We start from the raw sequence: 27974 nt of genomic DNA on the forward strand, positions 1-27974 counted from the left end.
TAGCTCCCAGACCTGCTACTTTTTTTTGACTTCTTTCTGTTAATTTGTTGCCTCCCTGTTGTGAACTGGCACATCTCATCAAAACTTCATGACGAGAGCAGAGCTTTTTCCAGAAATTCAAACGTACACCCATGTCATGAGTTGGAGTATTCTAAAAGCGTACAAAACTTCATGCAAAAGCAAAAAGATTTGTGACTAATGCAAAAAAGAAAATTTTAGTGCAAACATTTTGTCTTTCCTAAGAACCAAAACTTCTATTTTTATCCATAACACACAAGAAAACTCCTTTCACAATGAATCTTTACGGGCACTTGAGAGGCTCGAACATGTATGTGCTTAGCTGCTTTCAGACAGTTAGACCATGACATGTGAGTTACGTGCTATTAAAATCATATCAACGGATCTGTATTCAAAAAATATTTTCGATTGTATTGAGTTTACAACACATGATACACATATTATTGGTTTAATTGGTGGTTCAAGTTAAACCTCAAAAATGTGTGGATGGTGTATTTCTGAAAAATGGAAAGGGTATGTTTTTTTTTACCAATTTTATCGTTTACCGCAAAAAATGTTTTCATTTTTGAACCTCAAGTGCACCCGAGAGCCAAATGGCACGCCAGTTTCTTCGGCACCCCCTTTAGTCACATCATTTTTTTCTTGTTTTCTTCTAAATATATGAAGGAAGTCTCGAACTACTATCTCGTTTCACAAGTCCAACATAGTACCTTTCATCCATAAATATAAGATGTTCTAGGTTTGTCCTAATTAGTCAAACTTCTTCAAATTTTCAAGTTTGACAAAATTTGTAGAAAATATAACAATATCTACAAGAACGACATTACGAAGACATATATCCTAACGATTTTAGTATAACTAATTTAGAGTTATAGATGGTCATAAAATTTTGTTCTATAAAAATGATGAAATTTATTTATTTTTACTTAGCAAAAATCTTGATATGTTGATCATAATATATCTAGGAACGGAGTGAGTGAGTAGTAGTAGTTAACATCCGACGGAAGGCCCAAACAAATGATTCTTTGGTCAAAGTTTAGAAATTTCGAGAGTTAACAAAAATTATACGCCATTTGTTTTCGAACTGAGGGAGTAGCTAGTGACTGTCACTACTGTTTTCTTTTCTCCCGTCACTATAGATAACAACGTTGAAAACAACAATTTTATTTTTGCTATTAGCCGGTAAAATCCAACCTAAGAAAGCAATGTAATTGACCTGTGTGCAGCCAGCCGTAAGTTGATTGCGTGCTGAGTCCTGCCGTCCTGCATGCCGTTGGATTTTCTAGAAGTACTGATAACTACCAGAGACATTTGTTAAATTGTAGTAGTAGGACAAAAGAATCATTTCTGTGGGCCTTCGCCGGATGTTTTATAAGCCATTGCATGCCAAACTTTGAACTTACGAAGTCTTCCTCGGTGGCTAGCTAGTCGAAAGAGCAAGACAACAGTACGCGTATCTACTAATTATCCTGAATATCATCATAAGCTTAACCCATCTGTACATACTTACATTGCCATCCTCCGTTGACTGCATCTTCATGGCAACCCAAGACGTCCAAGAGTGGACTTTGTTTTGGAAAGAAAGAAGAGTCACCATGCTATCGAAGAGCACGTTTCAGCTTCCTCCAGTCGAAAGCAGCTGATAACTTTGACCTGATCCCCTAACTTGACAGTTCAGACCTGGCAAAGCTAAGCAGAACAAGTCCATTTTCGAGGTCGTCTTTTTGGAATATATATATAAATAATCTTCATTGACATCCCATCACCAAACCACACTAGTAGCAGCTTAGAATTTATAAATACAGGCCGGCCGGCTTTTGCAGCTGCAACCAAGCAGTGCAGTGACACCAACTCCACCTCTGCAAAACACAAGTCAGCCACTACCGATCGAGATGGGCTCCTCAAAGCTCACCACAGCCGTCATTCTTCTCCTTCTTCCTGCTCTCCTCGCCCCAATGGCCACCGCGGCTTCAAACTCCAACCTCTTCCGCGACTACATCGGCGCCATGTACAACGGCGTCAGGTTCACGGACGTGCCGGTGGACCCGCGCGTCCGGGTGGACTACATTCGCCATCGACTACACCACGTCCACGGATCCCCCGACCCCAACGGACGGCCGGTTCAACGTGTTCTGGCAGGACACGGTGCTGACCCCGGACGCCATCGCCGAGGCCAAGCGGCTCAACCCGAACGTGCGCGTGGCCGTGAGCCTCGGCGGCGCCACGGTGAGCGGCAAGCCCGTGTTCTTCAACGCCACCTCCGTCGACTCCTGGGTGAGCAACGCCGTCGAATCCCTGACGGCCATCGTGCGGCGCTACGGCCTGGACGGCATCGACATCGACTACGAGCAGTTCCAGGCGGACCCGGCCACCTTCGCGGCGTGCGCGGGACGCCTCGTGGCGGGGCTCAAGCGCGCCGGAGTCATCAGCTCCGCGTCCATCGCGCCCTACGGCAACGCCGAGGTGCAGCGGTACTACAGGGCGCTGTGGGCGGACCAGCACGTGCACGGGGCGGACATCGACTATGTGAACTTCCAGTTCTACGCCTACGGGGCCAGCACCACGGCGGCGCGGTACGTGAGCCTCTTCGACGAGCAGATGGCCAACTACCCGGGGGCCAACATCCTGGCCAGCTTCACCACGGCGGCCACCACCACCTCCGTGCCCGTCGACGCGGCGCTCAGCGCTTGCCGGACCCTGCAGTCGCAGGGCAAGCTCTATGGCGTCTTTCTCTGGGCTGCGGATCATTCCAAGAAGCAAGGGTTCAAGTATGAGACGGAAGTGCAGGCCTTGTTGGCTAATGCCACCGGCTATTAGTCTGTACCAATATATTAAATTAGAGTTGGTGGTGATGGTGTACGTCATGTTATTAAAATTACAGCCAATAAGCTATTGGAAAAAATTGTAAACAAAACGAAAAGTTTTTTCCCCACCCTCGAGGCCACCGCAGGCTAGCCCGTTTCCCACGCCGGATCTTGTCTGGCAATGGCGAAACAGACCAGGATCCATCCCCGTCGTGAGGGAAATCCTCAAGCAGTAAGCGCGGCCTCCAGGCGGCCAGGCTTGATACGATCCATCCATCCATCCTCTCCCTGCCAGAGGTTCCGATTCATGCCCCGTGCGCCGCCTACGTGTAGATAGGGAGAAGGAAAGAGCAGGCACTGGGCCGCCAGATCAGGAGTAGTTGGGGAGGGGTAGGCCCGCACATAATGTGGGAAGTGGCGGAGTGGGCCGCCGGATCTGAAATTGGAGTTGGTGGTGATGGTACGGACGTCGTGGTACGTCGTGTCATCAAAATTACAGCCAATATGCCATCGGAAAAAATTGTAAAAAAAACGAAAAGTCCCCCCCCCCCGCCCCCAAGGCCACCGCGGGCTAGCCCGTTTCCCGCACCGGATCTTGTCTGGCAGCAGCGAAACAGGCCAGGATCCATCCTCGGCGTGAGGGAAATCCTCAAGCAGGGAGCACGGCCTCCAGGCAGCCATGTCGCGATGGCATCTCCAGGCGGCTAGGCCTGATACGATCCATCCATCCATCCTCTTCCTGCTAGAGGTTCCGATTCGTGCCCCGTGCGCCGCCTACGTGTAGATAGGGAGAAGGGAAGAGTAGGCACTGGGCCGCCAGATCAGGAGTAGTTGGGGAGGGGTAGGCCCGCACATAATGTGGGAAGTGGCGGAGTGGGCCGCCGGATCTGAAATTGGAGTTGGTGGTGATGGTACGGACGTCGTGGTACGTCGTGTCATCAAAATTACAGCCAATATGCCATCGGAAAAAATTGTAAAAAAAATGAAAAGCCCCCCCCCCCCCCCGCCCCCAAGGCCACCGCGGGCTAGCCCGTTTCCCGCACCGGATCTTGTCTGGCAGCAGCGAAACAGGCCAGGATCCATCCTCGGCGTGAGGGAAATCCTCAAGCAGGGAGCACGGCCTCCAGGCAGCCATGTCGCGATGGCATCTCCAGGCGGCCAGGCTTGATACGATCCATCCATCCATCCTCTCCCTGCCAGAGGTTCCGATTCATGCCCCGTGCGCCGCCTACGTGTAGATAGGGAGAAGGAAAGAGCAGGCACTGGGCCGCCAGATCAGGAGTAGTTGGGGAGGGGTAGGCCCGCACATAATGTGGGAAGTGGCGGAGTGGGCCGCCGGATCTGAAATTGGAGTTGGTGGTGATGGTACGGACGTCGTGGTACGTCGTGTCATCAAAATTACAGCCAATATGCCATCGGAAAAAATTGTAAAAAAAACGAAAAGTCCCCCCCCCCCCCGCCCCCAAGGCCACCGCGGGCTAGCCCGTTTCCCGCACCGGATCTTGTCTGGCAGCAGCGAAACAGGCCAGGATCCATCCTCGGCGTGAGGGAAATCCTCAAGCAGGGAGCACGGCCTCCAGGCAGCCATGTCGCGATGGCATCTCCAGGCGGCTAGGCCTGATACGATCCATCCATCCATCCTCTTTCTGCTAGAGGTTCCGATTCGTGCCCCGTGCGCCGCCTACGTGTAGATAGGGAGAAGGGAAGAGCAGGCACTGGGCCGCCAGATCAGGAGTAGTTGGGGAGGGGTAGGCCCGCACATAATGTGGGAAGTGGCGGAGTGGGCCGCCGGATCTGAAATTGGAGTTTGTGGTGATGGTACGGACGTCGTGGTACGTCGTGTCATCAAAATTACAGCCAATATGCCATCGGAAAAAATTGTAAAAAAAACGAAAAGTCCCCCCCCCCCCCCCGCCCCCAAGGCCACCGCGGGCTAGCCCGTTTCCCGCACCGGATCTTGTCTGGCAGCAGCGAAACAGGCCAGGATCCATCCTCGGCGTGAGGGAAATCCTCAAGCAGGGAGCACGGCCTCCAGGCAGCCATGTCGCGATGGCATCTCCAGGCGGCTAGGCCTGATACGATCCATCCATCCATCCTCTTTCTGCTAGAGGTTCCGATTCGTGCCCCGTGCGCCGCCTACGTGTAGATAGGGAGAAGGGAAGAGCAGGCACTGGGCCGCCAGATCAGGAGTAGTTGGGGAGGGGTAGGCCCGCACATAATGTGGGAAGTGGCAGAGTGGGCCGCCGGATCTGGAATGACATGGGTTGGTTGTGCAAAAGATTAAAAACAAAGTTAAACCGATCATGCCGTACCGCCCGCGGGCCTGTGACAATGGCTTGCGGGCTGGCACGCCCGCTTAGTTCCGTGCCAAGCCGAGTCCATGACGAACCAAGCACGGGGAGCTCGCGGGCTTTTTGGCTCTGCACGTTGGCCACCTATAGTCATGTGGTAGCGCAACGTCTTTTATTTTTTTATTGATGATCAAGTTTTTGCGAGCACATGTAGTCAAAGTGAAAGAGACATCATGTGCATAATAACAGGATTATCTTGTTTGTGTGTGATATGTTCTCCGCAATGACACAAATTCGGTTCACTTCAAGCCTTCATGTCGATTTCTGCATAGTTTCGTCACTTTGTATTTACAGGAGAGAGTGTGATGGCCGGTTGCAACGCACGGGGATTTCAACTAGTTATTCATATTTTCGGGTTAAACCATATAATAAGAAATAAAAAATACGTCCGATTTTACAAGTTGGAGCGTATATGTTCGGTTTTGCTATTTCTAACATGACTGAGCATTAACTATCTCTAAGTTGAACCGTTCGATCAAACAACTGAGGTTCGTGCAAGATTCACGCAAATATAGAGAACATCTTGATCCAGTGGCTACGATTGTCGATCAAGAGTATGTTTCATATGATTTTGGTATACACGGTACCCGTTTTATAACGGAATTGATAGTTCTCACGCAAATGAGAATTAACTGTCTCAGCTCCATTTCATCAAAAAAAAAAAACTGTCTCAGCTCCACGGCTCCACCCACAGACACGTCCGATCTTTTTGAGCGAAATCTTACGAGGGGATAAGTTTTTTCCTTAATCTAATTAGCACGTGTGCGCATGGCTATCTCCCCGTGCGACGCATTCCAATGGAGCCGCACTTATAGTGGGACTGGAACATGTATGCACAAGCATTAATTATTAAATTTAAATTTTCAAACTAATTATCTTCTCAACCGTTAATTTGATTAAAAATCCGTTTTCATGGTTGAAAGTGAGTGTTGAAGTGTTCCAATGAGTAAGATATGACATATAAGGACAATGATTGAGTGTTTACATAGGTGCACGTTAATGCTTAGCAAACTGGTAATCCAACTAATATTAATCGGGTAAACAAATGATTATAACGTGATAACTTTCAACAAAAAAATGTCATCAAAACATAGCGATCTGAAATCTAATTGTATAAATCTCGACGCGATAAAGCTAACGGTGAAACGGCTCGTCAATTGGATACATAGTTGTGTTTGGACAATAAAAAAAATTAAATTTAGAGCCGAGAAAAACATGTGGCACTAAGAGTGTGTTCCGTGAGAGCCAACACTCCAAGCCAAAAAAAAATATTTGGCAACCAATAATTTTTTGGTTCTTGCTTGATTTGTTGCCAACATTTTGGTTGCCAATTTGGACCACCACATCTCTCTCACACATCCTTACATATACTCCTTATTCGGTAGGACAAAGTGAGAGTTGAGAAATCGTTGGCCAAATAATTGGCAGCCCTCATTCGGTAGGACTAAAGAGGGCACCAGCCAAACACAGATACATCTATTTCCTTGCTAAGACTCTTTTCTGGAAAGATACCTGGTGCAAACCTTTTCCCCAGATTGTATGGCATCACTTTTACTAAACATGTCACACTGCAAAAAGTGAAAATGGAGGGGGCTGAAATTATCCAGTTCAAAAGAACTTTGTTTGGAGATACTGCTGAGCAATGGGATCAGGTCAGAGGCACCCTTGATCTCCAAGTTCTTTCTGAAGAAGAAGAAGATACAGATAGATGGAGACTGGGTCCCAGTTTCTCAGTAAGATCTCTGTATCTCAACCTCAGAATGTCTAATATGGTGAATTACAGGAAAAATGTGGACTATCAAAATTCCACAAAAGATTAAGATTCTGTGGCTTGTTATCAAGAATAGAATACTGACTAAAGACAATCTGTTGAGACGTGGGTGGGAGGGAGATGCACATTGCCATTTCTGCACTGCACCCGAAACTGTGGATCACCTTTTTTTCTCCTGCCCGCTGGTCCGTTTCCTGTGGGGAGTTGTGATGTGCGCCTTTGGCCTTTCCACAACTCCCAAAACGATGGCTGAGCTGATGGGGGATTGGTTATCCTCCTTTTCCTCTGTTCAGAGACGTTTGGTTTTGAGTGGCAGTGCTGCTGTCATCTGGTCCCTCTGAAAGACCAGAAATGATGCATGCTTCAAGCATAAATTCCCTGATGATCATGCCTCTGTTGTTTTCTCATTGTGTAATCACCTACAGAAAGAAGCAAATCGAAGCAACCTATGATCCAACCTCTGATGTTTTCTCATTGTGTAATCACCTGCAGAAAGAAGCAAATCGAAGCAAGCTAGAGAAGGCAGCTCTGATGCTCAAGGTGGTGATCTCTGAAGCTTTCTCAGGTAAAACTTGGCGGTTTCTCTAATGGAAATTGGTGGGGAGAGCCCACTATTTCAAAAACTAGTTAAGTGACAGTGCGTTGCAACGGAATAAAAGAAAGATACATGTGAGACTCAAGTACACGTCCATTTCATGTCAAAGATATGTTTCTCAACATTGTTTTCTCGACAGATTGTCAAGTCCTGCAAAGGGCGCTATCTACGTCGGATTATGATGCGGCGTCGCTGGGAGCGATGTTCAATTGTTCATAGAAGCCAAGTATATTCTCCATATGTCCTTCGTGTATTCTTCGGTCATGTTTTGTCCTCGGTCGGCTCATGCTTTAGCCGCTTTGGGGTCTTGTTTAGTGTTCTTAGTTCATGAACAGTGGATGTTTAAAAAAAATTGGATTGCATTCAAATAACAGACCTCAGCCTCAACTGTCCAAATTCTATTCATGCGATATACAAAGAAGGAAATTCAGAACAAAGCCACACAAAGGTGTAGCCAATGGCCTAATGCAGTAGCAGAACCAAAAAAGGGGGACATTGGTGAACAATAGATGGGTTAGAGAAAAACTAAAGACACATAAGAAACATTCTCTCTTTGCAACGGTACAACAAATAAAATGATAAATTCTAAAACATGTATCAAAACATTCTCTCTTTGGTCTTCTTTGACAACCACTAAACATCCCTTAAATATTTTTTTCCTAAGATTTTGTTTCTATACTCTACTTTCTCAAAAGACAATGATACCTTTCCTTCTTAAAATTATATAGCATTACCTGATCAAAAATAGTATTGGGACTAAATAGCTTCACTCCTTTTAGTTCTCTCCACTACCTCACTTCACACATAAAAAAAAGTTAGAAGCAGCACATATTTAGAAAAAGAACTATGAGAAAATAAGACATGAATGAATGAGAGGGCATCCTATTCCAAAATAAATTTTACATGCAATATTTTAAGTCTACGCATACATCCATGTCTTGCCTGGAGAGTATGTCTTCTAATTCTATTTTACCTCGACGTTTGATTATTCCAAACCACGTGAGGCGGGACAAAAAGACCAGGAGAAAATGCATGCATTTTGTAAAAGTTGATGTTATTACGAAGGGAAAAGAAGCCTACAGAGACATATTTTGGGCGAATAATACATTTTCCTTATATTTTATTTCCATGGGCAAATATCTTACCAAAGCAATGTCATCATCTATAGTTGTTGGAAATTCACCTCCACTTTTGATCAATCAGTATTAGCACGGTACACCATGGGCAAATATCTTACCAAAGCAATGTTGTCATCTAGAGTATTTTGTACCTACATGTTTTCTTCTATTTGAATAGTTCTTCATTCTTTAGCTGTAAAGGCCTGCACCAGTGATTGTTTGCACTTTATGAAACAAGGAGTAAACGAGAGCTGACAGTGTGGTATGTGTTGCATGATCAACAACACAGCAGGTCCGCACTTCTCCTCCATCGGGATTTTGGGATCTTCATTCACATGATTGCCCTGAATCTACTATTTTCGTAAGGCATCTTGGCCAGATGCTTTTAGTGCCCTGCAAATAGAAGCTCAAGCTTTACTTCTTTCTGATATCATGTATCAAAATTTTATCTTGCAGCCTTGCAGGATATCAGTTCATCAGAGAGAATCAAATTTTGGCTCATGTGTCAAATATAGATGTTATGAAAAGTCCATCAGGCTGCAACTTAGATATTCTTTTCTTCAGACTACTTAGCAGTTGGTATACGACATAATCTGACCTGTGCTATCCACTACTCACTATACAAAATGACGTCAAATGGTAAATATAACTATGAGCAAGAATTCTGTACGCGAAGAGCAAGTGACACTCTCAATAGAACATTACCGAATAGTGCAAACTTTAACGGTATTGGTACAACAAGAAAAAAATGTCTTTTAAAAGTCACATTGTGCAAAGTTTCAAGTGCAGTAGCAAAAAAGAATGAACATACATGTGGCTCATAAATATCGGCAATGGTTACTGGGTCAAAAGTATCCATTCATCCTCTGACAGATATTTGACACTGTACATAAAGGGCAAACGAGAAAATAACTACAAGTCCTGACAACAGATGAGCAGTTCATGATGGTTATAGGCCAAACCTTTGGTTATAGGCCACATCGTCAAGAGCAGGAAAAAAATTATGTGAGAAAACTGGAGGTGTAAGCCTACAACCAACCTTGCGCACATCAATGGTTCTTCCAGATTTTGCAGTATTGCTTTACATATGGGATCATCAATGGTTCTTCCAGATTTTGCAGTATTGCTTTACATATGGGATCATCTGGGATTAAAACACCCACCTGCCTCTTTTTCACATACCTAGTAGATGAACCGTGCTTGATACATTGCTTTGGCAATTTCTTGGTTGCAGGTAAAATAAGACACATATCAAATATAAGACTTATTATGCAGAGTTACTGACTAATCAGACAAAGAAGAGGGACGTCGTCGCACTGGAAGCGACCTGGCTGGTGGAGGTGGACTCTCTCGAAGTCCCTCCATTAGCGGTGACCGGCAGGGGCAGGGGCAGCGGGCGGAGGCTGCTGGCGGCAGCGGCTCGATAAGGAGGGCAGGGGTGGGGGCGGCGGAGGCAGAGGCGGCTCGATGAGGAGGAGAGTCGGGGTGGGGGCAGGGGTAGCGGGCAGAGGCCGGCGACGCTCTCCTCAGGCATTCGTCCTCGGCGGCAGGAACTGGCGCAGGAGGCGCTGCGTCCCATGGCAGCGTCCGTGGGGACCAGCAGTGCCGCACCCCATGGCGGCGGCGACGCGCAGGTCGGGGAGGAGCAGGTGGCACGCGGGCAGCGGGCTGGGTGAGACGCGAGAAAAGAAAAGAGGAGAAAAACGATTCAGGAAATCAGCAGTACGGGCGGTGGCATGGAACTGTAATTTCTCTAAAGTTGACGTACGATGGACTAACGTAACTGTGAATTAAAGAGTAGTAAAGATATTGCTGATTTTTTTTTAAATAATACGATTTTTTTAATCATTTTCGGAAATAATACGCGTTTTTCAAAAATTTCAGGAATAATACAGCCTCGGCCTGGCCCAAGCCGAATGGAGCCTCAGTCGGCCCAGCCAGGGCCGACTGGAGCCGACCGGGGGCTCCCTGCGCCCGTTCCCTTTTTCTTTATTCCTTCTCTCCTCCTTCCCTTCTTCCTCCCCGGCCCGAGCAGCCCAGCGCCCAGCCCCCTGCGCCCGTTCCCTTCTGTTCTTCTTCTGCTCTTCTTCTTCCTAAAAAATGTCCCCAATTTCTAGCCAAACTTGGTGAGTTTTGTTCCTGTTTAACCCACAAAACTGCATCCTCTTGCTATTTAGCACCCAATGACACTTTGATCTACTGTTTTCATAGAACATGTAGAGCTAATTTCGTGTTGCTAAGTTGGGGCAATGGTGGTGGTTTGGAGCAGTTTGGAGGTGGTGCTCATCTAGTGACTGTGAGGCTACTCGAGGTCGGCATTCACACACTTCAAGGGTAAATCACAATCTCTCACATATTTATCCTATAATATATATGTTTACGAGGATACGTGTGTATGTATATATAGAAGTATGTTTTAGGGTTTGGTAGTGCTCATTATTTTGGACAACGGTTAATGTCGTACTGCTTAGTATTTCATGCGTCTAAATATTATGATCGGTAGTAATATGTCTTGATAGACTAGATTTTTTTTTATGCCGTACTATTTAGTATTTGACGGGTATTAATATTTTTAATCTGCCGTACTGCTTAGTATTGCGTCTAAATAATATGGCCGGTAGTAATATGTTTTGATAGGCTAGATTTTTTTTATGCCGTACTGTTTAGTATTTGACGCTAATCTGCCGTACTGCTTAGTATTTGACGCGTCTTAATATTTTTTATATGCCGTATTGCTTAGTATTTGACGCGTCTAAACATTTTTTTAGGCATCAGAGTTGTCCGGTATAGTGAAGTTTGTTTTTTACTACGGTTCCGGTACTGCCTTAACAACCGAGCATGGAGCTGATCTGAGTCAGTTTAAGTATGTGGAATTGGATCTAACGGCCCCTCAAACATGGACCTTTAGTCAGTTGCAGGAATGGTGGGTAGGATGTTTAGCGCTCAGTCCTGAAACATACACCGTCCGTGTGCAAGCATTGTGGACCAAGTCAAGTTCAAATATTTTCTAGGTTTTGAGACCGATAGACCGGACATCAAAGTGGGTGCGCTGGTTACAAAGTTGCGAGAAAAGGGAAACTACACCTGTCGCCTTAATCTAGATTGTCGCTCATGAGACCAATCCAACTGAAGGCGAGGGTGAATCAAATTATGACTTGTCCATTTGTGTCGAATGCTAGAGGTGGTGGTTATGAATCAGGCCAGTGCTCCGAGGCAGTAGGAGAGGATGAGTACACTGGCGAGACAGATGCGGACGAAGAAGATGGTCACTTGCAGAACCAGAGGGAGGATGAAGATACAGATGGTCGTAGTTCTTATGACGATAAGTCTCATGAGTCGGACGAAGCGAAGGTGCCGATTTCTGCATCATTGAATCAGGACTTCTCTTCAGTTATAACCGTGAACGATGGGCACGACTCTACATGACAATATCATCAGAACAATATTGCTAAGAGTGACAGGCCGGCCTTCAGTCGGCCTGGCCAAGGCCGAATGGTCCTAATCAGCTTCGGCCAGGCCGACTCGAACTAATCGGCCTGGGCGAGGCCGATGCCGTATTATTTTTTAAAAACGCATATTATTTTCAAAAAATTTAAAAAAATCATATTATTTTAAAAAAAATCTCCCAGCTCGGACGATATGTCACCGGCTCGGGTTCATCCGAACACGCCGAACAGAATTACTACCCGATGCAAGCTAAGATATGACAGGGCAACTGCCACGTTCGTAAAGAAAAAAGGACAAACAAAATATCACGCGTTGGACACCGACAAGTGCCCAAACGAAGCCAGATCTGCGGGTGCCAACGGAGAAAGCGTAAGCCACGTCGGGAGTAGACTTCGACACCTGCGTAAGCTACCGTACATGCCCCACCCGTTGGTGAGTGAGCGTCCACGGATCACCGAGGATAAGAACCAGACTAGAAGCAGAGCAGCCATCTAAAGACTGCTCCGCTCCCCCTCTCTTCTTCACATCCAAGTACCCATCCATGGCGCAACTCCTCCGTCTCTCCTCTGCTTCTCCTCGCTTCTACTCCTATGTCGCAGCATTGCCAGGTCTCTCTCTCTCGTTTCTGGGCAAGGATCGTTCTCTTGCTTTTAGTGTTCCCTTTCTCTTTTGTAGGTGCTGGAATTTGGAATTAGATTAGATTAGAAAATTTTGGCCCTAACGAGTTGTGGAATTGCGTCCTCTCCCTGTACTGTAGGCAATGGCGTTTCCCGCTTGGTCACGACGTCAGCACGTTCTGCTGTCCGTGGCAGTAAGTAAAAGCAAGCCACTCCATTAATTCTCTTGTAAAATGTTCTTCTTCCGTCCCTTCTTGCCCGCGTGCACCGGTTTTAACAAGTCAATTACTACCGCCCAAATTGCTATACTAAGAGATTTTTGAACATGGATTGGGCGTCCAGTGAGCAGGAGGAGCGTGAGGTTGAATTCCGTCAAGAGCGTTAGGTGCGAGCAGGGATCCAAGAGCGGCAGCGGTCCCGGGTTGGACGTGTGGCTCAGCCGCGGCGCCATGCTCGGCTTCGTGGGGGCGGTCGGGGTGGAGCTAACCACCGGCAAAGGGGTGCTTCAGGTAGCCGCACGGCACAATTCCATTAATTCTTGTACAATTTTAGTTGTGTTGTGTTATCCCTTGTTTTGTATGGGAGATCGGAAGTGTGAGTGTTGCTTTGGTCATTTCTTGCAGAACGTGGGGCTGATGGCGCCGTTGCCGGTGGTGGCACTGGCACTCACCGGAGTTGTCGGGGTGGTCACCGCGTTTCTCATATTGCAGTCTGGCTCTTCAGATTGATCGATGACTCAATGTGGTGATAATCTTCACACAAACATATGTGTCTTGCTACCAGAAGGCTTCTATCAATCAATCAATCATTCACTCTCGTTGTGTAGGCGAATTAATGTTGCTCTGTTCATAGCTAGTTTTAAGCAGTTTTCGGTTCCACGCTAATTTTTATCCACGAGCTAATTTTACGGGAGGCCGGCGCTATCGCCAAGCGATCCAACCGCAGCCAAAATAACGCCCATAATTGCCACAGGCTTCCAAGTCGTTTTGGCAGGCAATACAAATCGTCAACTGGATGGAACTAGTTTTGGCATGCAAGTAAAAAAAAATACAGCAAATTACTGCATGATTGCCGGAATGTCGTGCAATTATCCTCAACTCTAGACTGCCCAACGAGAAAACTAGAACAGTTCTACAGCCAACTCTCCGCGGCAGGTTGTAGCCCCATTCCTTCTACAGCCCGGTGATGTTCCTCGGAGCTCCGACAAGATCGACCGCATCGACTTGCTCACCGGCCGCCACGCTCCATGAAAATCGGCACAGCCGCGGAGAGCTGGAAAGGGCTCGTAGCTGGAGCACGCCGGCGGGGATGGGCGTGGAAGAATTTCTTCTACCCTTGATCCACATGGATTTCTTCCCGGTGCATAACTGTAAGAAAAAATATACTCACTCCGTCCTGAAATAAGTGACGTGGATTTGTAACATCCATATTTTGTTTGGCAATGGTAGGTCATTGGGGCCTTAAATACCGAACAACTTTGCTACAAGAGTAACAACACATATAGCTCATGCTTAGCTTTTTGTCACTCAAAAAAATTTCATAATATTTTCGTCCCATGGCGGTCAAAATAGAACACTCACCGTCCCTCGGTCGACCCAAAGTGGTATCCGCATCGACGTGTCCGGTTTTACTTACCACGTTTGTCATGTTGGCATTTCAGACACGTCACCTATACCGACCAACTTGTCCAACCACAGCCACCCTTTCGTTCCCGCGACACCACCATGTTGGTGTTGTGTGCACCGATTGGCCCCACGAAGGGCGGGAGTGTGACGGCGCATCTCGGGGGAGCCCGGTGCTCCGCGCTGCGGACTCGTCGCTAGAGCGCCAGTCGCCAGGCCAGCTAGCCGTCCTTGTCGTGGACGTGCGTCTCCGTCATCCACGAGCTCAAGCGTCGGGAGGAAGTTGGTGTCGTCGGTGTTGGTCTTGCCATGCCACGCCTCCCTGTGGCTGCCGAACACCTCTAGCCCATGCCATGAGAAGAGCGGCACACATGTTGTTTGCCGTGCTCACAGGCCGCCACTCCGACTCCCAAACGCCCGTGCCGGTGCTAGAGCCTGCGCACGCAGCGACCATCGACACCAAGCCTTATTAGCAGAAGTCGGTCCGAGCTCGCCGACCAGAGATGGTGTGGGTGCAATCGAAGTAGGCAGAGTGTAGGTGACGCGGAAGCCTGAAGCGCCAGGTTGGCAAGCCCGGTAAGTAAAACCGGCCACCTGGACTCATATACCGTTTCGGGTCGACCGAGGGACGGAAAGTGTCCGGTTTTGACCGTCGAGGGATGAAAATAGTATGGATTTTTTTCGACGGATGAAAAACGAACTTTTGGGAAGTGAAGGGACGAACAAATTACTTTACTAGCGTAATATCACGTATGAACCCCGCGTTGCTAATGTGCATGCCGTTTTGTTTTCTCGCCGTACATTTAGACTTTGGAGTAGTACCGTTGATCAATACACGGCGTAAGCCAATAGTTTGAACTTGCGATGGAAAAACAATGAATGTATCGTTGTATGCAATCGACTGAGTTTTAACATAATCTCAGTCCACTGAGACAAAGACGGAGCAAGTTAATGCTTGATCTCCATATCGGCGACAACACGTAGCAAGGAGATTAATGGATCGAAATGTCTTGGCAGTTGAATTCATAGAGATTTACTCAAATCAATAATCAGGACATATAATAGCCGAGGTCCTAATTAATTAAGGCCTAGATCGAGAATGGTGAATTGGCGATAGATATGCTAGGTCGACCGGCGCATGCAAGCTAGAGATAGAGACCGATGCCGCGGCGGCCGAATTAAGCTAGCTAGTTTGGGACTTGGTAGGAGGCCTCGTCGATGGGCACCACTCTGGGCACGTCGACGGGGAGCACGTCGACATCCTGGCTCCACGGGTTCTCGCCGGCGTCGTCGATTGTGCGCAACGCCTTCCAGACGGCGCTGTTGCACTTGAACCCGGAGCCGAATGCGATCTGCCAGACGCGGTCGCCCTTCTTGATCCTGCGCTTGGCCTCGCAGTATGCCATCTCGTACCAGAGCGAGCTGCTGGAGGTGTTGCCGAACCTGTATAGCGTCATCCTGGAGGGCTCCATGTGCCAGGCGCTGAGCTTGAGGCTCTTCTCGAGCTCGTCCAGCACGCCCCGGCCGCCGGCGTGGATGCAGAAGTGGTCGAAGGCGAGCTTGAAGTCCGGGAGGTAGGCCTTGACGTCGGCGCGGAAGACCTTCTTGAGCACGACGGTCGCCAGGAACCGGAGCTGCTCCGACATGGGCAGCACGAGCGGGCCCAGCGTGGTGATGTTGGTCTTGAGCGCCTCGCCGGCCACCAGCATGAGCTCCTTGGAGAGGGAAACCCCGACGCACCCGGCCTCGTCTTCCTCCTGGGTCACGCAGCCGTAGCTCTGGTCGTGCGCGCCGCGGTGGGTGCGCACCGTGTGGATCAGCTGGTACTTGGACCGCCGGCGGTCGCTGCGGCGGTTCGAGAGAAGGATGGCGGCGCCGCCCACGCGGAACAGCGTGTTGGTCACCAGCATCGGACGGTTGTTCCCCATGTAAGCGTTCAGGGTGATGTTCTCCGTGCTCACCACCAGCGCGTACGTGTTCCGGTGCACCTGCATCACCAATTTGCTGTCAAAAACAACTTTTTCATAATGCCGGGATTAATTAGGTTGTTTCTTTTCTACTGTAATACGGACACGAAGCTCGAACAGAGTGGCGCCTAAATCCTATCGTGCGCCATTAACGCGGTACACGCTGCCCATCGGTTTTGGTCCCTAGCTTATCTCTGCGTCGACCTGGCCATCGTGGCTGTGCTCCCGGCCGGAGTTTGCTTTTCCCCGGTTTCACGCGTTTTTTCTCTTCCTTTCTTCAGTACACAACAATAACAGGGTGCAAATGCCAAACGGCCGTGCACGTGGCTAGCAATTCTGGCGGATTCTATGGGCTCGCACAACACGGCCATGTTTAATTTTCCTCCCCTTGGATTGGATGCATGTACACGAATAGAAAATCCAACCCAAAGGAGGCACGTTCTCCTGTTCCTGGCCTGATTTTGCTTCGAGCGTTACTCTACAGGTATCTTCTGTTCTAGTCGAGGCTCACTGGGTGTCCGGGCCACTCAGAATCTCTGCTAAAATCGCTGTCAAGGAATGATGATGTATGTGCATGCAAAACCGCAGCACATGGCTACATGTCAAAGTGCAATTAACACTCTCCTTTGGCAAAATCAAAAGCCAGATTTGGGACTGAATTTGGGACGCAAGTGCTGTCCTGTCCAATAGTGAACGTACGTTCCTTCTTCGCAGATATCTTATGGCTATTGCTACTTTCAGTGGCATCTGTGACAGTGCATTTTGCAGGAAGTAATTTCAGTAGAGTTACTACTCTTTTTTTCGAAAAGGTGAGTTACTACCATTCTGGAGTATTTCTAGTCAAAGATTCGTGCATACGTAATCAAATCATTGAAGGAACAGAGCCCTCTGAACAGTGGCTGCTCTAGCCTAGGAGTAAATTGTGCAATGTGCGTGACTGAGCCTGAGTAGTTAAGATTGACACAGAGGCTGCCCCCTGGCTGAAACTGAAACACGGAGGTCCTACGCAGTGAAGCGCTTGTCCTGGATCTCTAATGTTTTTGGCATAGTTGTAGCTGCTGGTCAGCTGCCATATTTATGGATTTCTACAGGCATTAAAATCGGGGGAGCTAGGCAAGGTGCAGTGCTGCAGACGGCATCGTTTCACCCTTTTTTGCAAGATTTATATCGGCATTTTTAGACATGCCCATTTCAGATATATATGATGATGTATAGTATTAGTGGCAGGAAATTAATCAAGAGGAATATTGTAAAAATGGAATATGCTCATCAAATTAATCATCCATATGAAATTTTACATGCTACTCAAGAAACTCACATTGTGCTGCATGCATGTATTCTCGAGGGATGTTTATCGTGAAAATAAAAGTTGTCAAGGGATGCAGGTTATTTGTACCACATAGGAGGCGTGTGTCTTGATTATTATATTCGGCACCAATTATATTTTGTTTTCTTGAAACGGAAAGCGGCACATTAATCACAGCTATATAATTCATTTTCTTCTTGCGCGCGGGCCGGGATTTTAGCTAATCTAGGGTCATTGTCAAAGATGCCGTCATTTATTGGATCCGTATCTGGAGGACATGCATGGCACAGACGTGCAGTAGTGGGATCGCCATGCATGCACACGAGACGAGACGTACTACTATCGCGCTACATCATTAATGATGACAAGGGAGAGACGTACGGGCCGGGGCGTGTCAGCCAGTGAGCGAGCGAGAGCCGAGAGCCGAGAGCACGTCGTTACTTACCTGAAGCAGGCGCTTGGCGAGGTCGATGGCGATGATGCCGGCGCTGCATCCCATGCCGCTGAGGTTGTGCGCCACGACGTCGTGGCGGAACCTGTACCGGTTCACGATGAGCGACGTGAAGGACGGCGTCGGGCTGAGCAGGCTGGAGTTGAAGATGAGCACGCCGACGTCTTCGGGTGCCACGGCGGCCTTCCTCAGGATCTCGTCCACGACGCCGAAGATGACGGCGTGGGACTCCTCTTTGGCCGTGGCGAGGCACATGTCCACGGGGAGGCTGATGAGCGACATGGGGAAGTGCGTGGCCTCACCGAGCCCGGACCGCTCCAGCATCCGCTTCTGGAACGCCATGCTCTGCTCGCTGAACCGCCCGCAGCGGGAGAAGTGCGCGATGGTCTTGGCACGCGACGCCTCGTGCTTCGCGGGCGCCTTGTACCCAGCCAGGTCCACCAGGTACACGGGCCGCGGCCGGGACGAGGCGTACGTGTAGGCCGCCAGCACCGCGGCCCAGCACGCCATCGCCAGCGCCGGCCCGCTGATCGTCGTCGTCGTCACGTTGTTGGTTTGCGCCCAACGACCGTCGCGCCACAGGTCGAGGAGCTTGTGCGGCGTCATCAGCAGCGTGGAGAGGTGCGGCGCGATGACGACGAGGGCCGTGGTGGCGAGGAGGTGGGGGAGGTGGGACACGAAGCGGTGGTAGAGAACAATGGCGTGGTTCTTGGTCGCCTGCTTCACCGTTCTCAGCAGCTCCCTGTCCATGGCTGCCGCCCCCACCGATGTAGCTACTGGTTCTCTGTCTCCCTTCCTCTGCTCTTTCTGGACCAATATATGAGGCAAGGAAGAGAAGCAGAGGAAGGTGGTTTTGGAGTGCAGGCAATGGCCAGAGTACGTGTGGATTTATAGGGTTGGAGAAGGAGGGATAGGCGGATAGCTAGCTAGTAGAAGCTTAATGGGGAACGGCAGCAGGTAGCTGATGAGGAGGCACTACTGCTAATCTGCTAATGCATTAATGACTGTGGCGTACGTGCTGCTGTAGCATATGTGTGCACAGTAGCTTAACACGGCCCACCTGCTCTTGCCAGACCTCTTGCATACCGAGTATCCGTATATATATATGTACCCGTATATATGTATAGGAGAGCTATATATACTGCTCCAGTACTAGTGTGTAGTATGTGTACGTACGTACTAAGGTCGTGCTATACATGTGTACTGGTATTATTGCAAGTATGAAAGTGGCCAGTAATGCACAGCCAAGAGTAGGTGGCTGTGAATTGATTGTGTTCACTGTTCAGTAAAAACGTGGAGCGAGATTACAATTTACTCTAGCTGCTTGTCCTTTTTACGGATCCAATTTGCACTGATGATGCTACAGTATACCGTTCGATCTTGCATGCATCATGCATGTGTTCCTTGTTTTGCAGTGGGTACAGTTGCTTTCTTTAACAAAAAACCTGCGCACTGCTTCGCCATTGGACCTTGTTTTGCAGTGGGTACATTTGCTTTCTTTAACAAAAAACCTGCGCCCTGCTTCGCCATTGGAAGGTTTGGAGATTAATTTCTCCCAGAGATTGAACTGTTTATGTAAAGTTACTATGTGTAACAGGTGAAATCCCTCGGTCGACCCAGTGTGCGCAGCAGTATAGAATTCGGAAGTGCTGATATAAACACAGATTTCTTAATGCAAATTACTAGAATGCAGGTTTAGGCAGAACTTGCGTGTGTACATCACTACATCACATTATCGTGTGTGTCTATAAGAAAAAAAAGATGAAGGCTAGCTGCAGGAAGTCTTCCCTAATTCTCGGGCCGGCCATCCACTATCCAGAGAGTAGAGTACAGTAGCACATGCGATGCAGGCCAGGCCTTCAATGTGCATATGGCAGGCTTTGTAAACCACTGAGGCACCGACCTAGGTAGCCTCTCTACCCAATCCCCAAGGCCTAATTCTCTCCTCAATCCTTTGGACTTTCACTATGTTCTCTAGTGGATGGAGACAAGTTAAAGAAACTAGACGATGTCCGCACATTGTTGCGGAATTTTTTTAGTTAACACGAAGGATATTCAAATTTGAAAACATATAATAAAATTGTACATTTCACTTAGTGGGAATAACTTGATGGAAGTAACATGCATGCATGTGCAAAAGTATGAGTTTTTCACTAAATAGGTGTGAACAAATTAATTATGTGACGATGTGGCATGCTTGCATATTTATGAGAATGTCAAAAGATCGGGGGAGAGAAAGAGAGAACACATCAAAGATCGCAAAGTAAAAAAAATAAAGTAAGGTCTCAGCTCATGTAGTATGATATAAAAATGTGTTTTTGTTGAAATTTATAGGAAACAAAAATCTTAAGGATAGAAAACTCTATGGCTAAAGAGACCTAGATTGTATACTTCACCTCCTACAATCACTTGCACCGAAACATCAGGGATTTAAAAATCATCTTGATGTCCCATTCCATATGGAGATCACAACACTTGTCTGTTGGAGCATTTGGAAACACCGCAACGACTGTGTCTTCCTTAATGTTAGGCCATCTCTGTATCGATGCCGGCAGATCTTCAAAGCTGGTGAGATGAACCTTGTACTTCATCGTGCACGGAGAAAGAAATACCACCAGTTTAGGAACTGGATAGATAGATTTTTGTAGACTGATAATTCTTGGTTGTCAGTTTTTGTACAATTCATGTTTTACATTTAATAATAAAATTTGCACTAGATCATTGATCTACCGTTTTCCCTCCCAAAAATAATAATCACTTACACTTTTGACGAAATAGTGCACACAACTTATATATTTACCTCATACCATAAATATATGATTTTTTTTAAATGCAATCAAACACCTCTTACTTTAACTCGTGATATAAAGATAAATTGATAAAATGGAAATAACATTAAAAATACATAGAATTGTCAAAAAGAAACTCCCAATTTACTGCACACATAAACTTTTCTTTTTTTTTTGTACTTGTGAATTTTCATAAAAACACACCTTTTGAGTTGTTAACAGAAAATGGTAAAACAATCGATGTCATAAAAACAAAATTTGAAGCACTAAACTTATTTTTTTTACATAAGACACAAATATTTTTTTGGGAAATTTGAAAAGAACGCAGAAAACTCCAAAATTTATATATCTAGTTTTAGAATTTTCTGAAATAACCCCAAGTCTGTCACGAAAATTATTTTTGTATTGTATGATATGCCATTACCCTAACATATTAGAGTCTTGAGCTTGTATTTAGCATTTGGTTGCAGAACGGGGTGGAACGGTTCCGTTCCTATATGAATGGAATGGAATATATAGAACGGTTCTGCTTTCTATATTGTACTAACCAAACACCTAGAACTACTGGTTCCACTTGGAACCATATGTTTTCTACTTTTTGAGTAATGAGATGGTTACGCATATTAGAGGAATATTCCATTTAGAGGAACTAAATGGTTGCATTACATTTTTCTCCGTTCTATGAACCAAACACAAAAGCATCTTAATTTTTTGAACCATTTCATTACATGTCACTTCATCTCCTACCAAACACTATAGAATTGTCGCAAGTCTATTCATGCAGTAACTGCGAGAGGTGGAACAGAGTATGGATCTGCCAAACAAGGCCGCCAAACCACGGTCCATGTGAGTGCAATCCCCCCACGCTCCAGCAGGTCTTACTGTATCGCTATTGCTGTTGATAAGAAATAGAAATATCCGTTGAATTTATACAAATTATACTATTGCCCAGGATCGATACACAATTTCTCTCCTCTGAATTAACTAACCGTACGTCGTCGGCCGCGGTTCGCACACTTTGCGCCCATCCTTCCCAGAATGGAGCTCCAAATTCAACCTCCTTTTTTCCCCTAATAAATTTCCTGGAGCTGGGCGGTTGCACATGAATGCAGCCATTATCTACCCTTGTTGGCATGGGGCGAGGAGTAAGGAGTTACTCGCCATTTCGGCGACTTGCTGGGTCAGCTTTCCGCTGCGGCGGCGCCGCGTGAGGAGCTGGAGGCCGGGGGCTCAGCCTGGACCATCCTCCCAACCTCCACCGGCTACACGCTCGCACGCAGATTTGCGCTGGCTTCTCGGCAAATTCAGTGTGCTGGTTGACCAAGCTGGGGTATGCTCCCTTCTCCATGCTGCTACCATGACCACAAGGACTTGTTTGCACTGATACGGAGTAGTACTGCTAGCATCGAACACGGTGTGCTGCCAGGGGACCAATCTCGGAGATATTGCTGCTGCGTGCAAGTGGCTATAGCTACTTGATACTCCATCTTAATAGTCCTATAAATCGGTGTTAGATGCTGGATATCAGACCACAGTACCACACCACATGTTTGCTAGTGGTACTCTTCACACCAGCTTGGACCAAGTAGGATTAGGCTCATTCTTGGTAAAGAGAGCTAGCAGCTAGACCTCGTGTAGTTGTGTCATATTTACTCATCGATGAATGCATGCATGGCTGATGGCTCCACATCATTGAAGATTTTGAACGCGAAGACACCGAACATGTGGTAAACGCCTTAAGTTCATGCAGAGGCACCCATGGAAACCGTTATGGTTCCATAGAAATCGAGTGTCCCCTTTTCCTCTACTCAAAAGATGGAGTTGTTGTCAACCCCCTAGGTACGTATGGCAACGTCGATTCGTCGACAGCCAACCATGCATCAAGTGCATCGCCGTTGATATCTGCTGCGCCGCCCAGCCGATCCAAGGTGCAGCAAGCCTGTAAGGCTGTTGGGCTGTAGCATATAGTACTGCGTAGTATAACAGTGGCAACACGGACAATTTGTATAAGATGTGGATGTACCGAGTGACGTGCATGGTGTTGAGTCATCTTGCATACCACGGTTACGACCTGATGTCTCTTCTCTCTTGAGATTCGGAAGAGAATAGGGGCAACAGAATGTGCTCGGTAGAGATAAATTTCAATATTGCAGAAGATCGTGCACATCACAGTGGCGTGCCCAATTTGCGACCGCCGGCCGGCCGGCTCGGCATTCACTCCCATGTGCCGTGCAACTGGTCGAAGGAAGATCAACCAATGCACCGGATTGAATACAGGCCTGCCGGTCGACGGGCCTTTGTAAAGAAACAAGCGCACGCGTATCTGTCAGCCCCCCCAAAGATAAAATGCGACTCAGGGGCAGCCCCCCTCCCCTACCCTGTCTGTTTGCACGAGCTTGACGACCGACTACTTGCATGATTTCAACACTCTCTTGTCAGGTACTCCCTAACAGCTGCGATTTAATCTCCATCTGGTCCCTGATTGCAGTCTGGTATAGTAGTCCCTGTCAGAACATTCAGATCGAGTCTATAGTAGCCGCATGCAGATGAATAGACTTTCTTGCACACAGCTCTGCTCTGCCCGTGCAGGGGGCCACACATGCATGTGCATGGCGTGTATATAGGTCGTACGCGACAAACGCTATGTTCTGTTAAAATCGGATCGTGCCATGTGTGTTGATCAGCGGCGCCACGCACATAGTCTCCCGCATCCCGCATCTTCTTGCAGTGGTAAGGCATCATGCTCTATTGTTGATCGGCATTGGTAGCTCGGATGGTACGTGACCACAGTTAATTGGTAGTATTGTCACTGACTCATTGTTAAAACATTCGGAAACCGCATATTTTCGATAATTGAATTGTGATTTAAAAAAAATACCCAATTTCTAAAACAACACGACATCGAAGAGACAAAGACATCGAGTATGTACATTATGAAGTTATTGTAGGAAAACAAAGACCAAAAATAAGATGACAACCTATTCTCGTGTACGTTGTAGTGAGATTTGGCACACAACGACAATCTTCAACAACCTATTCTCGTGTTGTAGTATAGTTACATGAAAGGAATGACACTAACCGGTGCATCTGTGGATCCAACCAGTGAATGGGTTTTCCGTTTTCAGGATCGATGTTCATTGGTTCTCCTCCTTTGACAACATTCAGACAAAGAGATTGTCCTCTCAAACAATTAATACTTACATAAAAGGAGTGACAAGTGCCGGTGCGCTTCTTGATCCAACCAGTGAATGGGTTTTCACACGGAAGCAGGTTCCCAAAGCTCCAAACAATGCTTCAACAATCAAGTGGTGCCATAATTAAGCGATCATTGTTAGGTCCAACCAATGAACGCAAAACATATGATGAGTAATTCCATATCTTTCCATGATAATGGTAGCTATCAACTTCAGAGAAGATTTTGATGATCCGATTACCTATACAATGACTTTGCAATCGCTACACCACAGTTAATTGGTAGTATAGTCACTGACTCACTGTTAGAACATTTAGAAACCACATATTTTCAATAGTTCAATTGTGATTTAAAAAATACCCAATTTCTAAAACAACACGACATCGAAGAGACGAAGACATCGAGTGTGTACACTATCAAATTATTGTAGAAAACAAGGACCAAAAATAAGATGACAACCTATTCTCGTGTTGTAGTGAGATTTGGCACACAAAAACAATCTTCAACTTCATTCTCCTCCTTCGACAACATTCACAAAAAAGATCGTACTCTAAAACAATGCTTACGTAGTTACATGAAAGGAACGACGTGCATCGGTGCATCTCTGGTTTTCTGTTTTCAGGATCGATGTTCATTGGTTCCCCAGTTCCCCTCCTTTGACAACATTCAGACAACTTTGCCAGTCACCTCCGGAAGAGGATCTTGATCATCTCTTCTTCGCTTGTACCTTCAGTCAGCAGTGCTGGCTCGAGCTGGGCATCCAGTGGCATATGAATCTACCTTTGCCGGAACGTCTCCTAAATGCCAATCTAGACTGGAGAGTGAGAAACGCTAAGTTATTTGAAAGGAACGACGTGCATCGGTGCATTTCTGGTTTTCCGTTTTCAGGATCGATGTTCATTGGTTCCCCAGTTCCCCTCCTTTGACAACATTCAGACAACTTTGCCAGTCACCTCCGGAAGAGGATCTTGATCATGTCTTCTTCGCTTGTACCTTCAGTCAGCAGTGGTGGCTCGAGCTGGGCATCCAGTGGCATATGAATCTACCTTTGCCGGAACGTCTCCTAAATGCCAATCTGGACTGGCGCAAGGGTCTGTTTTGGTAGGTCTTCATCCTAGCTACTTGGGGGCTTTGGAGAGTGAGAAACGCTAAGTTATTTGAAAACATTGCCCTGTCTGTTGCTGCCTGGAAAATCAGTCTCAAAACTGAGCTTCAGCGACTTGCCTACCGATCCACTAAAGAGAAGTTCACTAGTAAGCTCACACATCTACTGCAGGAACTAGCCTTTTGATCTTGGGGGGGCCTGTCTTCTGGGATCCTGTTTTTCTTTCTCACTAATCGATGTAACTTGTACAGTTTTTCTAACCCTCTAATGCAAGTGCAGGAGGAGCCTCTCCTGCTGTTTTCCCGGTCAAAAAAGATTGTCCTCTGAAACAATACTTACATAAAAGGAGTGACAAGTGCCGGTGCGTTTCTTGATCCAACCAGTGAATGGGTTTTCACACGAAAGCAGGTTCCCAAAGCTCCAAACAATGCTTCAACAATCAAGTGGTGCCATAATTAAGCGATCATTGTTAGGTCCAACCAATGAACGCCAAACATATGATGAGTAACTCAAGGGTGTCCATATCTTTCCGTGATAACGGTAGCTATCAACTTGAGAGAAGATCTTGATGATCCGATTACTTGTACAATGACTTTGCAATTGCTACACCAATGAAGGCCAAACATGATGAGTAAGGCAAGAGTGTTCTAATCTTTTGTTGAGAATGGTATATATGAATTTGTAGAGGAGATGTTGACGATCTAATTATCTTGTACGACAACAAGACGTGTTTGCAATCAGCACCAACTCTAGGGGATTGTTGACCATGCCAGAGGATGGTCAACCGGATCACGAAGGTCTATTCGTCAAGAAATCGAAGAACGAGCAAGAATATAGTACTTCGTCCGATCCATATTAGTTTCTCAAATTTGCCCAAATACGAATGTATCTATGCCTAAAAAGCGTCTAGATACATGTAATATTTCGACGTTTAATATGGACCGAAGGGAGTAGTAGACACCTTGAAACTGTGAATATGCTAGGTCTAACTAATATGTCAATGAAATGATAAATTGGGTACATTGACACAAGTGTTTGTCAATGAGAAACACACAATTCATACTACCCAAAGCTTCTTCCTACGTATGAGGTTCCTCCCCTCCTTGCCAACGACGACCACAACGTTGTCATCCTCCTGCAAAACCCTAACTTTTCTCCAGCCACTTATATAACACAATTCCATATATTGATCATGCCCACTTACAAAGGCCCATCAATCAGTCCTAACACTATACACGATCCATCGGGCCATTTAGATTTTTGAATGTTTATGAAAAAACAAGTTCTTTAAGGGGATACTTACTGCTACTTCTCTAGTAAGTATACCTGGGCATGGGTGGCCCGGCCCGAAGCCCGGTGTACCGAGCCGGACCCAGGCTTCACTTTTCTGCCCAAAGCCCGGCCCGAATGCCCAAAAAAACCAAAAATGGCTTAAATTCAGTTTTTTTAAGAAAAAATAGATATAAAAATACATTTCTTTATTCCGAAAATAATTATTTTAATATTTAAATGACCTATATTCCGGGCTTCGGGCCGGGCCTGGCTCGGGCTTTTATGAAGCTCGGCCCGAACCCGGCCTGGTCCGGGGTTTGCCCAGGCATTGGTATAGTATGAAGGGAATTTACGTCCTCTGTAAAACGAGTACCTCAAGTAACCAGATTGGGAGTGATTGCGTTATCGAAATGATTAACGTTTTATTTATTTGGGAAACAGACCACGTGCTCGATCGTGCAGAAATCTGAAAACACGTAGTACGTACGTATACGGCTCCCGTAAGAAAAGGAAACCCATGCGCGCAACGGCAAGCGCGCTTATTAGCAAGCCCAGTACCATAGTCGACCCCCGTCCACGCCTGTCCATTGAGATTTGAGATACATCAATGGTTGGCGACGATCTGCTGCGCCCTGGTCTCATAGTCAAACTTATAAGGGGCCGCCTTGGAGCTGTCCGCTGACCAGATGAAGAGCCCGGGCAGCTTGCCCTGCCGCTGCAGCTCCATGGCAGCACTAATTCCTTGCTCCGGCGAGAGCAACCCGGTGACGTCGCCGGTCTTGAAGCTGGCGAGCAGCTTGGATCCGGAGCCTGGGTAGTTGCTGAGCTGCAGGTCGTAGAACATCACGTACGTCGCCACGTCGGTGTTGTCCCCGTAGCCGTAGAACTGGAAGTTGATGAAGTCGATGACGCCCGAGTACTTGCGCCAGAGCGGCTGGTAGTACCTCTGCACTTCGGTGTCCTCAAAGGGCGCGACGGAGGTGGTGATCCTGGGGAAGCGGGCCTTGAGCTGCGTGAGCAGGCGGCCGATGCACTCCACGAAGGTTTCGACGCTGACGCCGCTGGCGAAGCGCTCGTAGTCGACGTCCACGCCGTCGAGCCCGTACTCGTTGATCATGGCGGAGAGGGAGGTGACGGCATTGGACACCCAGGAGTCGATGGAGGACGGGGTGAAGGAGACCTTGACGATGTCCTGCACGCTGTCGCCGCCCAGCCCCACCATGACGCTCACGTTGGGTTGGGCGGCCTTGATGGCCGCCACGGAGGCGCGGGACAGGTTGGCCGTGTCCCAGAACGCGTTGAACACGCCGTTGGTCGGGGTCGGGGTGGTCTGCTGCGCCACCGGCGTGTAGTCGATGGCGAAGGAGAGGATGAAGTTGAAGCTCAGGCCCGCGTTCACGGGCACGTCGGAGAACTTCACGCCCGTGAACTGCGCGCCGATGTACTCCCGGAACAGGTACCCGTTCGTCATGGCCAACGCCCTTGACTCCACACGAGAATTAACGAACTAGTACTACCTTCCTGCTAAACAATGATGCTAAACGTTGA

The 27974-nt window shown here is 47.3% G+C and overlaps 4 protein-coding genes across 4 annotated transcripts; 2 read left to right on the top strand and 2 right to left on the bottom strand.

The window, feature by feature from the left end:
- The first annotated feature begins 1794 nt into the window (after positions 1 to 1794).
- LOC100824821 (chitinase 2-like) lies at positions 1795 to 2950 on the top strand. Its single transcript, XM_010236428.3, is given in 2 exon segments — positions 1795 to 2083; positions 2085 to 2950. Coding segments are annotated over 2 exon segments (924 nt in total). The 5' UTR covers positions 1795 to 1910; the 3' UTR covers positions 2836 to 2950.
- Positions 2951 to 12543: 9593 nt separating this feature from the next.
- LOC100825120 (stress enhanced protein 1, chloroplastic) lies at positions 12544 to 13556 on the top strand. Its single transcript, XM_003573877.4, has 4 exons — positions 12544 to 12712; positions 12862 to 12915; positions 13064 to 13230; positions 13345 to 13556. Exons 1-4 carry the CDS (start codon positions 12646 to 12648, stop codon positions 13447 to 13449), a joined length of 393 nt encoding a protein of 130 aa, XP_003573925.1. The 5' UTR covers positions 12544 to 12645; the 3' UTR covers positions 13450 to 13556.
- A 1728-nt stretch (positions 13557 to 15284) lies between these two features.
- LOC100825428 (3-ketoacyl-CoA synthase 11) lies at positions 15285 to 18988 on the bottom strand. The gene is made up of 2 exons (XM_003573878.4): positions 18062 to 18988; positions 15285 to 16331 (listed from the first exon to the last, which is right to left on the bottom strand). The coding sequence occupies exons 1-2, from the start codon at positions 18815 to 18817 to the stop codon at positions 15531 to 15533; spliced, it is 1557 nt and encodes a 518-aa protein (XP_003573926.1). The 5' UTR covers positions 18818 to 18988; the 3' UTR covers positions 15285 to 15530.
- A 7835-nt stretch (positions 18989 to 26823) lies between these two features.
- On the bottom strand, positions 26824 to 27974 carry LOC100837889 (chitinase 2). Its single transcript, XM_010236429.3, has one exon. The coding sequence runs from the start codon at positions 27895 to 27897 to the stop codon at positions 27031 to 27033; it is 867 nt and encodes a 288-aa protein (XP_010234731.1). The 5' UTR covers positions 27898 to 27974; the 3' UTR covers positions 26824 to 27030.

Source organism: Brachypodium distachyon, chromosome 3 (genome assembly GCF_000005505.3).
Source record: "Brachypodium distachyon strain Bd21 chromosome 3, Brachypodium_distachyon_v3.0, whole genome shotgun sequence".
Taxonomy (NCBI): domain Eukaryota; kingdom Viridiplantae; phylum Streptophyta; class Magnoliopsida; order Poales; family Poaceae; genus Brachypodium; species Brachypodium distachyon.